This window comes from Phocoena phocoena, chromosome 10, assembly GCF_963924675.1.
Source record: "Phocoena phocoena chromosome 10, mPhoPho1.1, whole genome shotgun sequence".
NCBI lineage: Eukaryota > Metazoa > Chordata > Mammalia > Artiodactyla > Phocoenidae > Phocoena > Phocoena phocoena.
This window is the reverse complement of record NC_089228.1, coordinates 103152086-103169172: the sequence shown is the minus strand read 5'-3', so window position 1 is coordinate 103169172 and position 17087 is coordinate 103152086. Positions and strand designations below refer to the sequence as shown.

The window sequence follows — 17087 nt, the reverse complement described above, 5'->3', positions numbered from 1 at the left end:
ATTTCCCGGGGGTGGTAGATGCTTAAAAAAAAGGCAGGCGGTCCTAAAGGAATAATTTGGCTGACGGTGGGGTGGATGGTGTGAGCAAGTTTTGCAGATGCCACATGAGCAGAATCATGGTGACAGAACACGGCCAGGTCTGCAGAGGTCGGGGATGGAGCATCTCCGGCAAAGGGAGAGGGTCGAAGAACGACCCGAGGAACCCGGGAGAGCCTGGCACGTGGAGAACGGAAAGGAGGTCAGTTTGGCTGGAATGCAGAGTGAGGTCATGGGACCTCACAGGCTGCAGTGAGGACCTTGGACTGCACAGTGAAAGCCACTGCAGGGTGTGGCACGGACCACGGGTCATCCCCCAGCACCCCACCGGTCTCCTGCAGGCTTGCGGCTGTCCGAGATGAGACAGTGTTTCCCAGACCCCCTGTAGCTGGGTGTGGGCAGGTTACTACGGGGATGTAAGACGTGGTACCCACGACCCCTGAGCAGTGACCTTAACGGGAAGAGCGTTCCCGCCTCCTCTTTTCCACCTCCGTGCTGGCTGGAACGTGGACGTGATGGCAGGATTAGCAGACAGGGAGGGTCCGGGCCCCAGGCTCAGGAGATCGTCCACGCCCACCTGGTTGACTACAGTGACGGGAGAAATAAACAGCTACTTTGTTTAAATCCCTGTCATCCTGGGTTTCAGGCTTCCACAGTGAAGCCACTGCTAACTAACCCAGAGGGTCTGAAGTAGATGAGCACAAGGCCTGGCTCTGGATGTGTAGGTATCACCCTGGTTGTAAGTGAAGAATTAGTTGCATGGCATGAGCAGGAGGTAGGAAGACGGCTCAGGAAGCTACTGAGGGCAAGAAATGGCAAGGCTCTGCCTCGGGGGCTGTGGGGGGGTGGAGGGAATCGAGGGCCTCAGCAGCTGATCAAGGGGGAGAGGGGAGGAAGCGACGCAGACCCTCGGCTGGAGCTGCCCCGCGTGTGGCGGTTCTGGACTGAGGCTGGGAAGACGCGGGGCCCGTGGCTGTGAGGCTGAGGGCGGACGAGAGCTCTGTCTCAGCCACACTAGCCCTGAGACGCTTTCAAGACCAAGTGGAACTCCCACCAGGCAGCTGCGTGGAGGGGTGTGGAACCCGGTAGGGAGGTCAGCGCTGGTGACGTCAACCACCCCGAGATGATTCGACACCACGCTTCCAGCAGCGCCGACCACAACAGCAGCTGCTAGCCACACGCGGTTACTTATATTTAATTAACGAAAATTAACTAAATTTACAGATTCAGTGCCCCAGTCCCCGGTCACATGTCACTGCTCAACCGCCACATGTGGTGGGGTCAGAGCACCGGGCAACGTAGACAGAGCACGCTCCCAGCCCTGCTGCAAGGTCTCTCGGAAAGCTCTGGTCTAAACCTCTTGAGAGAGAGTTGATGATGATGGAACTGCTTTGTCTCACAGCCTGACGTGTGAGAGAGAATGGGAGAGAAAATAAAGGCGTGTGTTTCCCCATTTTATTTCTTCTTCTATAACTTAAACGTGTAACCACCACGCTCCTTCACCCAAATCCTTCAGGTTCATGTTTATAAACTGTTCACAATCATTCCCAATATTTGAAGAGGTCGGAGGTCTGTGTAGCTTTTCAGAAGGTAACTATCCGGAGGTTTCAACTCTTCTTTTATTCTCAGCTGTCTCATCAGCCCTGAGGAAGGATGGGAGCCTTAAGCGATGCTCTTTCGTCCGCTGAGAGCAGACAGCAGCCGCTCCCGCCCTGCTGACCCCCCAGCCCCACAGAGGTGCCAAAGCAGCGGTGATGGGACAGAAAAGGCAGCTGTGCAAACACTCGCTCCTACTGCCACAAGGTAGATGGGGAAAATGCCAAAAAGAAGAGCCTGGAAAAACAGCAAAGGAACAATTATCCCCTGGAGAGAACATGAAATTAGACCCTACAGTGACCCCACAAGGGAAACGGAAAATAAACGAACGGGTCAGAGACCAGCACCGGGTTTTTGGGTGACGATCACAAAGGAAAAACAAGGTTTGGGCACCGCGATCCCCTCCCGGGATGTCAGCCTTAAACCCCCGGGGTGGCGTGTGCTGTGATTCAATTACACCCTCTTAAAGAGAGAGATCCGAGTACCCCAGAACAAACCGACACCCCGACGACTCCAGGCTCACGTCAAAGTTGCAATAACAATCCCCACCCGTGGCTGGGAGCCCGCAGCGCCGGGAGCAGGGTGAAACACGAGGACGGATGCTGAAGGATGATTCCGGAGGAGACCATCTTTTCTGTGATAAAAGCGCCAAGAAGAGGAATGGCTTTGGTAAATTTCATTCATGGGAAAGAGAGATCTGAACGATGGGCCCTCCACTGAACTTTCTGCAGGGACACCTTCTGTGATAAAGAGGACATTCTGGTTCAAACTCATTAGAACTAGCGAGAACTAGAACGGCACAAACTCTTGCTACTTGCCAGCCACCACGGGATGAGAGGGCAAGGCCCCCACAGCTATCTCCCCGAAACACGGAACGGAGCACACACTTTCTCAAAAAGCGGGTGACGGCCGTCCTCCGCCTACAGAGTGCAGCCGGGACACCGCACCCGGCACCCACGTCCCTCGGAGGCCCCAGCCCTTTGGGAAAACCTTCCCAGCCCCCCATGGTGACTTCCTGTGGAGAGGGCACGCTCGCCGGCCAGGCTCCTGGGTGGGAGGACAGAGGTATCGCTTGGGAAGGTGCCCGGTCCTCAGGATGCTGGGTGAGGCCAGAGAGGCAGCCGGCCGGGGAAAGGGGTGGGGAGCGCGGGGGGGCAGGCCGGAGCCAAGCCATCCGCCCGGGGATGGGGGTGGGAGGAGCTGAGGGCGGCAGGGATAGGATAGGGACAGGGTCACCAGCTGGGGCTGCACTCTAGACTCTAGAACGCGGGTTCCTGAGTGGGGGGAGGCCTGTCTCTGGCCACCTGAGGACGTGTTCTTGGCGGTCTGCAGGAACCTTTAAATTTCATGTTCTCACGTCAGTGAAAATCCTTTTACAAGCACCACCCTGACTGTCTGGCTGAGCAACCCGGAACCCAGCAGGGACCTGAGATTTCAGATGACGTTCGTGTCTAGATTTACATTCCAAAGGTCGAAGGTCACCATGGCTGGCTGCACAGAGGCAGGCTTAACCCTGGTTTGAACAAAGCAGCAGGAGATGGGAGCCACCACTGTGTTCAGCATCCCAGGACGCGACCAGGCTGAGGCCGTCCCTGGAAAGGCCATGCTCCTCAGGACAGGAGCGCCAGGACACAGGACGTGGTGATGGCTTCCCGGCTCAGCCCCCGTCAGCAGTGGACTAAGCGCCTGTTTAGTTAATATTTTAATAATGCCACAGATCTCACTTTATGGTCGAGAGAAGCAGACAAGTCAGCAGGGCCATCGAGGGGCCGAGGCGTGGTGGATATGAAGGATGAGTATTCCATGCGGGCAAAGCCTCAAAGCTGTTAACACCATCTTAGACAGCAAAGTTATATGAACGGGCATCCCGGACGCTGGGATTTTTCAAGTCCAAATGCCAAAATAGATTAAATGCGAGACTGAATCTGAAGCCACGTCTTTCTGCTCCTCAACCCGACAAGGCTGAACGGGTGATTCTGTCTCAGGAAAAGACCCTCACCCGTCACATCCAAGTGCCATTAATTTGCATCCTATTGGTTTTGGAATTGGAGGTCGTTAACATTTTGGTGTTATGGTCATTTAGAAGTTGTAAGAACTAATGCAAACTCCTTATGGGATATTTGTACACATTTAAAATGATATTAGGGCTGTTAGAACGACATGGCAGTTACCAACATGGGCACTGGAGCCACCGAGACCTGGGGTCCAGTCCTGGCTCCTCCATCTCTGGGTCTGTGGTCCTGGGCCAGTTACCTCCCCTACACCTCAGGCCCCCATTTGTAAAGTGGGGATAACAGTGGTGCCCAAATCATAGGGTTAAGGGGTGGAGTAACTGAACTATTGATACTGCTTTCAGCACAGCATCAAGGCACACTGTAAAGTCCAGTCAATGCTAGCTCCTCCTGAAAGGTCCCACTCGCCCGGGGATTAGAGGTCTCAGTTTCCTTAGCTGTAAAATGGGGGTCTTAGTAGGATCTACCTTATATAGTTAGTATGAAATTTAAAAAATGTGTGTGAGACAGATCTTGAAAACAGCTGCCACTGTTCCATTTCCTTGTGTCTTTCTCAGCAATGAAGGGAGTGTTCTGGGAGTGACGGGTACCCAGGTACTGGGGTCCAACAGAAGAGCCGAGGGCCCCTCATGTGATTTGTCCAGGAGAACCTTTCCTTTAGTTTATTATCTCCTCCTGCCCCTGAAGTGGTTCGGAGTTTAAAAATGCAGCCTGTGGGGCTCTGGATGGATGTCGCAGGAGAGGTAGTTTATTAAGCCAGCTGCTGGAGAAACAGTTATGAAGTAGATTCTTACCCCCGCCTGTCCCCACCACAGTGACTCTCCTCCGTGACCCCCAGCGAGTAGCCAGCCCCAGTGCAACATTCCCCTCCAGCTAAGTGCTCCGAGTTTGCTGTGAGCTCAGGGAAGCCCTTGGATGAGGCCCTTTGGAAGAGGAAAGGCTCGATGATCCCAGCACAGGACTTCTGCTTTCAGCAGAGCGGTGGCCGTGACACACACAGAAGCACGCGCACGAACACACACGCCCACGCACACTTCTCTGGATCTTCGTGGTTTACCGACGGCGATTACGTTCATCCTCTCAACTCCCCGCACCACCCTTCACGGTGAGAAACGGATTTGGGGTCTTTAAGCACCTCGCCCAAGATCACACTGGGTGAGCGGCGGGGCTTGGCTCCCATCCAACACCAAACCCTCCCCAGCATCTTCACAGCTGCTGATGTGTGACACACACATGCGTGCCTGTGGACGAGAAGGAGGGTGGGTGCACAGTGAGCGTGCAGACCCCGCTTTCGGCGTGAGCAACATGACATCCCTTGGGAGACAAAACTGCATCTCTAGTTCACCCGCAGTTCTGAATTCCCAGCTACTGAGCCAAAAGAATGCGCTGCTTCAGGTGACTTCAAGAAAAGACTCATTACTGACTTGCCTTCTAAACTCAGTTTTTTCTACCCAGTTATAATCAACACTTATTTGTTATTTTCTTGCACAGCAATGTGGATGCACTTAAGCCACTGACTTGTACGCTTAAGAATGGTTGTGATGGTAAATTTTATGTTACATACATTTTACCAAAAAAGTTTCTTTCTAAAATACTTGACATGAGGACAAGACGTATCCCTCTGGGGAAGACAGAAATTAAAACCTATGCTTGAAATGATTTAGATTACATTAATCACTAAATGGAAATTGCTTTTGCCCCAGTTACCTCTGACCTACTGGGCAACCACGGCTCCATGCCAGGGCTGTTTCTCAATCCTCGTCTTGCATCACTGGACACGCTCATCGGCCCCTCCTTAGCGCCCTGGTTATCAGAGGTTATTCTGACTTTCCACTGACCACTCACGCTACTCCTTCCCACCTCCCTCACTGCTTCCTCTTCCTCCACCCACTTATTTCTCATGTTACACAGGCTCTGGGCAAACTCAGCTATGCCGGGGCCTCTAACTGCTGCCTTGATGCTGAGGACATGTGGACCTTGCTCCTGAACTTCTGAACAGCCGGATCACCTGCTAAATCAATCACCCAGATGCCCCTAAGGCAACCCCAACTCATCATATCTGAAACTGAAGCTGTCATCTTCCCCCAGCAAACCTGCCAGAGGAGGGGAGGGGCCCGTGGCTTCGAAATCTACAGGATTAGGAATCTGAAAGCCTGGGCTGCATTCCTCACCCCACCATTTGGAGGAAAACCTGTCCAGGTGCCCAAGCTGGTCACCAGGTCCTCTGCGCTCCCTTCTCCAATCACCTAAGCTCAGGTCCCACCTCCCCAAAGTCTCTCCCCTTGCCCGTGGCCACACTCTTCCAGGTTCTCCTTCCTCACCCAGATGCTGCAACCACCTGCAGCTTTCAGCTTGGACTGCTTCCTTGATCTGCTCTCCACTGCCCCAACCTGAGCAGTCCCCCCAAAACGTGCATCTAAATTGGTACCTTTCTGCTTGAGACCCTGCAGTAGCCTGGCACTGTCCCAAGGTCACGGAGGACAGTTCTTTTGTGCATTGTCCCAGCCTCCTTCCCAGGCTTCACTATTCATGATTCAGCCTCTGGGCTACACCCAGCCCCTAATAACCCACATTAGCCAGGATGCTCTAGGCTCTAGCTGGTCCCTAATCACTCATATTACCCAGAACGCACTAGGCTCCAGCTGGTCCCTAACCATTCACATTACCCAGGATGCCCTAGGCTCCACCCGGCCCCTAATCACTCACATTTGCCAGGATGCACTAGACTCCAGCTGGTCCCTGATCACCCACAGTACCCAGAATGCACTAGGCTCCAGCTGGTCCCTGATCACCCACAGTACCCAGAATGCACTAGGCTCCAGCTGGTCCCTGATCACCCACAGTACCCAGAATGCACTAGGCTCCAGCTCGTCCCTGATCAACCACAGTACCCAGAATGCTCTAGGCTCCTCTGGCCTCTGAGTATCCACTGCAAAGAGCTAACACCTACTGTCCCTGACCCTACCAAATTCACAGCTCGGGCTTGCTTTCCGACACTCTCAGTGCAGCCGGGGCCTGGCCCTGCATCTCCCTCACTGAACTCTGAGTCCTGGTGGGCAGGAAGGTGTGTCTACCTTTGCGCGCTCAGCCCCTGACTTAGGTACCCGGTAAGGGCTCAAGCTAATCACGGTCCCCTGGCACCCAGTAAGCCCTCGAATGCTTGCTGAACGCACTGAGCGAAGGAGAAAGCAGCCCGGTTTTCACGAGAGCCTCCAAAAACAGAACCGAGACCCTCTGAAGCCCAACTGCTCTGGCGTGACACAGAGCCACACGGTCGCTGACAGCAAGCCTTCAGGGCTCAGCGTCACGGGAGTTACGTTTCTCCCTATTCTCTCAGCCAAGGCTATGGGTTTTTTTGCCAACGGGAGTCTTGGCAAACCAGTCATGATTTCATCACCCACTAGGTCCGTTTGGATGTTTTTAAAGAAGCCTGGTCTTTTTCACTTGCTTTCCAGGTGACGTTCATTTCCTCTCTCTTTTGTTTCAAGAGCAAAAAACAAAACGAAGTGCGTCCAACGTCGCTCTCCTACTTCTCCTCAACCCCCTCTTCCAGTCAGCACAGCTTCCAGCACTGTGTCCCTTCCTGTCTTTCCAGACGAGAAAAGAAAATCCTGCGGCATCTAACGGGATTCCTGGAACAGACCTGTGAGTCCACCTGGTTCTGGGGGCAGGGGCGGGCAGCTGGTGGAGCGGCTGGTGGAGCTGCGGCCTGGAAGGCAGGGCCGAGAACCACAGGGAAGCGGTCAACCACTAGTCCTGCCCCCACTCACCTCCCACGCCACCTCTGATCTCAGCCCCTCAGCACCGCAGCCTCCAGAGAGCAACGACTCAGGCTGCCGGCGCGGGCTGGAGAAGGACACCATTCGGGGCCAAGCATCCCCGGTTTCCTGTCCTTCCCGGCCCCTGCTGAGGGCTATGAAACCCTCAGCACCGGGGGAGGCTCCTGGTTGAGCTTAGAATGAAAAGCCATGGAAAGCTTAAGCAAGAAAGCACAGGGGCAGTGGTGGTTTCCACTTGGTTTTGTCGTTGTCTTATCTTGACAGCAGTGGTCAATGTTAACACCTAGAATCCATTTCTTTTTGTTTTCTACCCATTTTCTCCACAAATGGTTCCACGGCACACACTTTGAAACCCGTGCCCTGACTTGAGAGAGAGGCAGACAGAAGCTTAGAGATAAAGCAGCCTGTTGGCACAGGGTCGGTCCACCGTGGAGCTCACACTACACCTGGATCTCCTGATTTCCACGTCTCTCTCCTTCCCCTTTTAGTGTGTGAGGAGCTGGTTTCTAACGAAGCCCTCACGCATCACCAGAACCCCAGTCTGGGAAACACCCAGGCCTCAGGGATGGACATAGCTTGAATAACATCCTCCACTGTAGGGGAAAAGGCATCCAAACCCTCTAATCTTAGAACGCCAGATATCTAAATATTTTCTACTTTTTCCACTGATTTTGAGACAGGACTCTCTTCACCAAATTCAAAACACCCAAAAGAATACGCACTTGACGCCCACTTACACGCACCTCTGTCCCAACTTCCAGCAGAAGACTGGGCGTCCGGGCCTCAGGGATGCCACGAGTCCCGTACCCTTCCTCTGCCCTCATATTTCCACCTTTGACGTGCAGGTGATACAATGTATCTTCACATGCCCTAGAGCCACACAGACATTTGCTCTTTCTTCAGAGAAAAGTCTCCATATAAATCCAAGTTGCGGCTAATATGTGAGAAGGGGGAGAGAGGTTTCATCGTTTTTATTTGAAGAACTGGCACTGCTTTTAGAAATACTAGTCCTCGGCGGCGTTTCCTGGTTCCCTTCTGGACAACCCGCCTCTCCAGTCTCAGACCAGCCGCAGGGCCCCAGCTGCTGCCACCTCAACCCCTCGGGAGGATGGGCCTAAGCTGCCGGGAACCCCTGCCCTCTCACGGCATCCCGAGAGTGCTGGGGTTCCTGCGAGGTGTGACGGGGAAGGCAGGTGAGGGGACAAAGGCCTTGTTACCTTTCCCTTATACATCTGCTCCCTTCCCTGTCACAGTCTGTCTGTGGGTTAGTGTTTCCCATGAAGAAAAAGACAGATGGGGAAACCTAAGTCCGTTCTGATTTCCCAACCATGCGGTTTTGAACGCGGATCAAACCAAAACTCTTCTGTTTAAAAATAAATGTTCGCCAAAGGCTTTGGGTAAACTCTGACTCACTTCCTTGGTGGACAAAGCCCTGTAGGTAGAGCTGGTCCCACCAGAACGGGGCTGTGGCTCCCAGGGTGGCCGCAGGGAAGGCCCAGGCATCTGAAGATGGGGCAGGTGGGGGAAGAAAGAGGTGACCGATGACGATGGCCAAGCACACGTTCACAAGAAACTGTCCCTTCACCCCAAAGCAGTGCAAATATTTGCTCATCAGCCAGCTGGGGTCACTTATACTGAAACTGTCCCCTCACCCCAAAGCAGTGCAAATATTTGCTCACCAGCCAGCTGGGGTCACGTATACGGAAACTGTCCCAACACAGTGGCAATATTTGCTATCAGCCAGCTGGGGTCACTTACACTGAAACTGTCCCCTCACCCAAACACAGTGTCAATACTTGCTCGCCAGCCAGCTGGGGTCACTTATACTTGACCACACAGCTCAATGACTCAGTCCCTGCTGCCACAGTTCAGTGGACTGTCTTCTTAACGTACAGCACAGCTCTGATGCTCAAAAACCCTGTCGACTGAAATACGCCCCAAGGAATATTAGTTCAGAAGAACATCAAATTATAGAAATACAGGCAATCGCGAGGAAGAAAGTCACCCAGCACGACGGAAATTACTCAGCCTGAGTCCAGATCCATCATCTATCTCACGAGCTAGTGAGAAGCAGAACATCACCCCACGCAGAGCAAACTCAAGGTTCTTCAGAGATTATTTACCAGTTAAGATGTGGCTCCTCATTTTGCAAAGTAATCCATAACTTAGTCACCTGTGAGATTTCTGGTCACTCCTTATGTGTAAAATTCGCCCAATTATGTATGCTGTATGGGTTTGAGGAGGGTTATTATAATGAGAACATGAAGCTTTTAATTTTTCAAGGAAACTGTTCAAACAAAACAAAACAATTGTTTTGTTTTTTGGCCTAAGTGTTGCTAGGCCAAAAAACAAAAACAAAAAAGTAACGTTCATTCACCCACCGTCAGTATGGTATGGTCTCTGCTGGCAGAGAGCAGGGCTCCTTACTTGCGCTCAGGGTCGGGGGAGGTTGCTAAAAGTGGGGAGGGGAAGACAGAGATCAAATGAGGAGAGAAACTCAAAAAAGTATGCTAAAAACATTCCTCTCCCCCAGGAGTTATTACATCTGATATCAAGTCAACTCAAAAAGCTATAACCTCTCGGGGCTTCTTTTAAACAAGGACACATCTTTACAAAAGCTGCATCACCCTGTCTGTGAGGTCACGAATCCTTGTTGGAAAAAGAATTCACATCACAACAAATCACATCTGCCCGTTTTGAAAAGCGTCTATTTCTTTAGTCTCTGACAAGACTTTTTCATAAACGAATAAGGAAATGTGATGCTCGCTTCTTTTCTTTGTCTGTGGTTCCCTGCTGCTGGCCCAGCTAAGTCAAGACTTTCTACCTTTTTTTTTTTTTTTTTTTTCCGGGTCCAGAGCTCAAGGGCTACAATGAAGCCACCAGGGTGGCCCAAGTATGTTTAATTATTTCAGTGTCTTGTGAGGCCTCAGAGGCGGCAGGAAGCTCGTCTGTAGCTGCCACTAACCATTCAGCATAGCTCGCTGTCTCTGGTTCCTGCCAACATGCTTACAGGTACAGACTCCTGGGAAGATGCCAACAGTCTCTGGTTTATGTCCTAGTCCTAATTACACAACCACATCTCCCTTTGGTGAGCCGAAGGAAACTAAAGTTTCAAGGAGAGAGTCTTTAACTGGAATGCACCTTAGACAAATTCCAAAACAGGAAAAACCTTAAGCAGCCTTGCACGTAACAGCACAAAAACTTTCACACGTCAGCAGCATGTCTCAAAATGAAGAGTCCACCTTCGTGGCAAGCTCCGCAAGAAACGAAATCGGCAAAAATCATGACTCTCCCTTCTTACGATGCCAAGAACCTGCAAGGCTGAAAAAAGGACGATATCCAGGTCTCTTCTGAGAAAATGCAGACCTTTCCAGCAGACGCATTAAGTAAGCTAAAAACCTGCCAGTTGAAGGGGGAGAAAACGTCAGGACCGTAAAAAACGTACCTTCCAAATAATCAACTTCCCCAATGTAAAAACTCTTCTCTAGAGTCAAGAAATACTTCGACTCTGTGACCAGGGTTATGAAGAATTTCCTTTAAGCAAGACGAATTCCCAAGCATTCACTAAGCATATGTACTACTTGTGTATGAAACGCTAGCAAGCACACTGATGAGGACATTCAGAGTCACCTGCCCTACAGACTGAGAGCTGGTCTCTTAAATTCTCGTCACCAGCCCGTCTTCTCCCAAGACTGCCAGAGAGAGGGGCTACCCCAGCCCGGCACGCAGCACACCCACCCCAACGCTGTGTGCCCGTTACAACTTTATTTCCTTTTTTGAGTCTCCCTTCCCAAACTTAGCTTTCCTGATTCATGCTGTTTAAATATTATCTCAATGAACTCCAAGTAATCATTTATATCGTTTTGCTTTATTTTAATTTTGCTGTATCAGATATAGTATTAACTCGGACAACGGGCCACTGGTGGATATCTGGAAATTTTCATTGCAGCGGTATCTGTCATGACGTTTGACTCATAATCCCAATCTAAGAAAACATAGCTATTTATTTACGCCTTGCTTCGTTTCCGAGAAAACGTAAGACTGTGCGCAGAAATCCATATAATAAAATAATACTTAAATTATGGAGATAGGAATATGGGACAAAGGAGAAACGAAAGCAGAAAATTTCAAATAAAACTAGGAGAGGGGCCAGCATTTAAAGCTCAGCTCGTCAAGCCCACACACACGCTAGATCAGATTCTAAGCTTTCCAAGCTTCCCAGCGTCACTGGAAAGAGAGAGCATCACGTATCAGTGGCTAAAATACGACGGCCCACTGGTCAAATCTGGCCACCATCTGCCTCTGTAAACAAAGTCCTACTGGAACACGGCCACACCTAATCATTTACATATTATTTATGGCTGCTCTCAGGATATGATGGCAGATCTGAGTAGCTGCAACAGAATAAAATATTTACTACCTGTCGCTTTACAGAAAAAAGTTTGCAGATGCCTGGGTTACACGATCTGTGCCGGTGAGAGAACAGCAACGCCGTCTCCCGGGACGAGCATATGCTCTTCGTACGGTCCTGAAGTATGAAGAGAACTTCCTACTATAAAGAGCTCACTGTGCAATCTCATGAAAAGACAGCCTTAGCTTCATTTTTCACAGTACATACGGCAACAGATTTCACAGGGACAATGGCGATTCTGCGTGAGGCTGAAATGATGCCATTGGAGGGAAATTCTCTCCAGGTCAGGCTGAGTTCAGGGGAGTCTGCAGAGACGGCCAGTGCCGGCCACCCCCTGCCCTCCTTCCTTATCACAGGCCGGCACGGCTAACAGGTCAGGCTCCTCTCCCGCTGGGCCCCAAGGGTCCTCCCAGGTCCTCTGAGGTCTCTGTCAGCAGTTGGCATGCAAGATAAAACCGATATGTCAGCTTTGCTTTAAGGCTCTTTTCCGTGAACGTTCTCTCCACTGAATGTGGTTAAGTACCGGGGTGGTGAGATGGAGGTTATTTCTCTGCTAAGTTCCTGAAGCGTGGCTGTTCCATTCTGCCAGTGTGCAGAGCCGTCCCCGGGAACAGCGTCCTCGAGGAAGCAAAGGACGGGTGTCCTCCTGTGGGAACCAGAGCCCCGCGGGGATGGCGGCCTGGAGAGCAGACGCCCACGCGCCTGAACAAACGTGGGACCAGAGGGCGTGAGCGCAGGGCCCGCAGCCTCCTCCAGAATGAGTGCGAGAGCCGCTCCTCTGCACAGACGGACGGGTGGGCAGGGATGGAGAACGGCCCAGGCACCTTGAATGGAAGCGCTCAAGCCCACCCCCCCCACCCCCACGCCCATGATGTTTGTTCAAAGAAACAAACCCTCCGAATAGCCATCACCTCGACCCACTGCCCTGGAACACGGGCATTCCTTAAGAACCCCCAAGAGCAAGGGTTCCAAAATAAATGCAAATAACCTGGAAATGGTGATTTCTAAGAAACCACAGTTCAATTCAGTGTCGGAAGGAGATAACAAAACTGTCAACAGTACTTTAGGAGAACACCTCTGTAGCCCTTTTATTCTGTGGTTATAAAGCTACATTATAATCGACTATAGTTCTGTTCTCTATAATAAGGGAACAAAATCCAGGCCATCTAAAAGTGTTATTTAAAGGGATCATAGACTAAACTAAGAGAGCCATACTTTAAGATAATCAGAGCTATCCTTATTGACCCCACTGGAAACTGCTACCTAGTCTATCCTGCCTACGTTGTCAAAGGGAAAGAAAAAGAAAACATGTCATAAATCATCTCACATTAGTCCTAACAGTTCTTTCCACACTGTGATTAAAAAGTATAAAACTAGAAAATAAGTAAATGCCTAAAACTTCCTTCTTCTTGTGGGGTTGTGGCCCTGTGCTAGAAACCACCAACTACAAAGAAGGGAGACAACCATCCTTGACAGGAGAGTTAAAAGGGTCACAGACACGATGGAAATTTTCTTCACCCTAAAGAGACTGCCGTTTGCTCTCCCAGCACCAGTGCTTAGGGTTCAAGCCCAGACCACTTAAGCCACGTGGGGAGGTGGGAAGCCTGGACCTGGCACAGTCTTAAAGAAAAAAAGATAAGAAAAACTCTTGAGGAGCCCATCGGAACACACTGGAGCAGGCACTTGCTATGCTCTTCCGGAACCGAGTGCAGGGACGCCCGGATACATCCAGGATTGGCAGTGCACGGAACGTGAGCACAGAACATCCCGGGGGAAAGCAGAAGCCCGTCCACGCCCACTGCGGGCCGATCCCCACTTCTCCGGGCCACAATGCAGCCCCCCACGCCCACCGACGGGCCCTGAGCCTGAGCTCGGGCTGAAGGGAGGGTTAGAGACACAACGTGGAAACGAGTGCTTTCACAGCAGATGAGGCCTGTGGTCCGCACCTCCAGAAGCTGCTGCCTCCACAGCCCGCCCCCGGCCTCCCTGAATCGCAGCGCGCAGACACCCTTCCCGAACCCTGCACGCAGCGGCCACACGTCCCCTCGCTTCTTCAAGACCCGCCGTGAAGGCTCCTACTTACGTAGCGCGTACAGGGTGAGAATCACTCCAGCCAGGCAGAATCCTTCAAAGAACCTGAGCGTGCTGAACATGGTCACGTTCACAGACAGCGCCACGGTCAGTCCAAAGACGAGGATGAAGATGACGGAGAAGAGCAGCACGGGCCGCCGGCCGGACCTGCACGCGGACAGGGACACGGTTAGCCGCCACCGCCGGGTGGGGCCGCCGGCCGGACGCCACGGCATCCCTGGGACCGCCGTGCTCGCTGGGTGCCGGATGAGCACCGTACTGAGTCTGTATCCCTCCTGGACCCACCTGGGGAGGCCCAGGGGTAGAAGGCCCCCGGGGGATATGCACGCACCCGCTTGACTTGTAGATTAGGGAACACAGGTCAACAGCACCGCACAACAGACCAGAGAGACGGGAACCAAGTCCTGTTGGCGAGTCTGTTCCCGAGTGCATGGGGGATAATTCAACACAATCAATGATACCTTCCCCAAACACCAACCTTGACAAGCCCAACATTCAACGTCTTGAGAAGCTGCTGACCTTTGGAACTGGCTCCAGGGTCAAACACAGACCCCAGGCAAGCGGCTTCAAGCCGTTTCTCTGGGCTGTTAACTAGTCTGGCCCGACCTCACCCGGGGCCTGGTGGAGCCCAGGGCCCAGCCGGCTGCCGACTGGTTTCAACTGTATGATGAGAAGGAAACTGAAGGGACCACAGGCTAAACTAAGGTAGCCTGACCTGTACACAACGGGTGTGGACCTGAAAGTGAAGCCCCCAGGGGCCCATCCTCTGCACCTCGGGAAACAGCAGCGCACACCCTGGGCTGGCGGGCCACAGCGCCAGCCGGTGAGAGCTCGGTGACCACTAGGGGGCGATGTGCTTCTAGGCGTGGCCCGGGGTGGGGGCTCTGGGTAGCGGTGGCCCACTGGGATGGGGAGGCCCTCATTCTCCATCCCTCCCAAGCTAACCTGCCATGTGTCCCAAGTAAAGCAGAACCCTCCACCACACAGATGAATGTGACACAGCCAGAGCGAACTGGAAGGAAGGCTCACAGAGCAACTGGACTCCATTCGCCAAGGGAACGAAGTCCACGCCTGGTACCCCAAACACCTAGACTTAGGACAAGGCACCTACCTAAGAGCAAAGTGCCCAGAAAGGGCAAATGGAGAGAAATGGAGAGTAGATTCGTGGTTGTCTAGGGCTGGGGTGAGAATGGCGGTGACCACAAACGGGCAGGAGATGGCAATGTTGTAGACTCGGCATGTGGTGTGACTGCATAACCCTGTAAATATACTAAAACTCACTGAATTGGGTACTTAAAATGGGGGAGCTTTATGGTATGTAAATTATCTCTCAATAAAGCTGCTTTTTAAAAAAGCAATACTCAGTAGTGCACGGCCTTGCCCTGTGCAGGAGATGGATGGAATTTCCAGAAACTCTGGGGGCGGGAACTACAGGACACCATTTCATTCAGAATTCCTTAGGTTTCTGAGCAGCCCCGTCAGTCGCTTTGGTTTAGAGAAAGGAGGGCAAGGCTGTGAGCTCAATGCAACGTAAGTCAACCTTCTTATCGAGCTTTCAGCCATGACCTCCCTTGACTTGCGCTGGGGTCACTAAGCCCTCATCAGCAAAGACTCTATAGGTAGTTTGGTCCAAACCCAACCCCTTTACAGAAATAAATCTAAGCATGGCTTAGCTGGTCTCCTAAAATGAAGGAAAACAAAGTCTAACTTACCCAGTTTTGTTTGCCTCGACTTCCCTTCTCTGTAACACGGGGATAACCGTCCTGCATCGCAGTGTGTTGGGACCGCTAACAGGGATGACGGACAGGGCACCCAGCAGCTCGTGGGTCCCCTTCCCGCGTCCTGCGTCCCTGTCGCCCACCAGACATGGTCTGCCCTGTCCTGACACTTTAGGAAAGATCCTGGCTTTTTTTTTTTTAACTTGTAGAAATGATTCTAAATCTTTCCCTCCCAAATGGTTGTTAAAATCATTAAGTGAAAATCAGTATTAGGAACTGTGGGGCCAACATGGACCTTAGGGTCAGAGCCCCGCGGCCCCGAATCCAGGCTCCCTGAGGAAGGATGGAATCTTGAGGAAGACGAGGCTCCGTCAAACGAGCCTTGTGCTTTCTTCAGGAAGGGCCGTCGGGTATAGACACGTGCAAGTGATTTAGAAAGCACTGGAGTTCACGTGCGCACCGGCTGCCCCAGAGCTGGGGCCCTCCCCCACCGGCTGACTGGTAAAATTGCACCCCCAAATCTGTGATGCGCAGAATGACGGCCTCGGGGGGGCCCCGGTCCTAATCCTCAGACCCTGTGACTGTGTCACCTCTCAAGGCAAAAGGGGCTGTATAGACGTGACGAAGGTCAAGGGCCTGAGGTGAGGTGACTGTCCAGGTGGGTCCAATCTAAGGACCCATAGAGCCTGTCCTGGCTGCAGGGAACCAGAGAGATGACCTTGTGAGAAGGACCTGACCAGCCATCTCGGGCTCGGAAACTAGAAGTGGGCCAGGAGCCAAGGAACGCGAGAAGGTGGAGAAAGCAAGGCAGTGAATTCTCTCCTAGCACCTCCAGGGGGTCCTGCAGCCCTGCGGGCACCCTGGGTTCAGCCTGGCGCGAACTACAGGACCGCGAGTCAGCTCAGCCAAGCCACCAAGAGCCTGGTAACCGTGACAGCGGCCCCAGAGAAATACGACAGGGTCTCAACAGGACACAGATGTCCCGCTCAAATGGAGGACTCGGAGGAGATTTTAACGGAGGGATTATTTACAAAGCGGGGGGCAAGCTGGGAGAGAAGGCTGGGGCTGCCGACAGCAGGGAGTGGGGAGCAAGGACAGTCCGGAGCTCAGAGACGGGGCGCAGGCAGGGGGGCCCCGAACGATGGCAACTCTACAGAGACCAAGCAGGGGAGGGAAATGCCGCCACCTTGCTGTCCCCTCCCTCACATCTCCAGCCTGTGCTCCCCGGCCTCTGCCCCGCTGGCCAGGCTCAGCTGGGAGCCAGAGGACAAGGGGGCCTGCGGTGCAGCCCGTAAAGGCAGCCTCCCGGGGCCGGCTGGACGAGACATGCAGGATGTCCAGCCAAAGACCCAGGGAAGGCGGGGGAACGAGGTCATCGGGCAAGAGCCACTGACCGGGCCGGTCCCCCTCTTCCATGTGAACTAACACGCGACCGTACATACTG

The 17087-nt window shown here is 52.6% G+C and overlaps 1 protein-coding gene across 1 annotated transcript in view; it reads right to left on the bottom strand.

Moving 5' to 3' along the window:
- Positions 1-17087, bottom strand: part of SLC22A23 (solute carrier family 22 member 23) — a 138981-nt gene that overhangs the window by 84811 nt on the left and 37083 nt on the right. The window contains exon 3 of the mRNA XM_065885664.1: positions 13918-14072. Coding sequence (XP_065741736.1) covers positions 13918-14072 — 155 coding nt within the window. The remainder of the gene's footprint in view (positions 1-13917; positions 14073-17087) is intronic.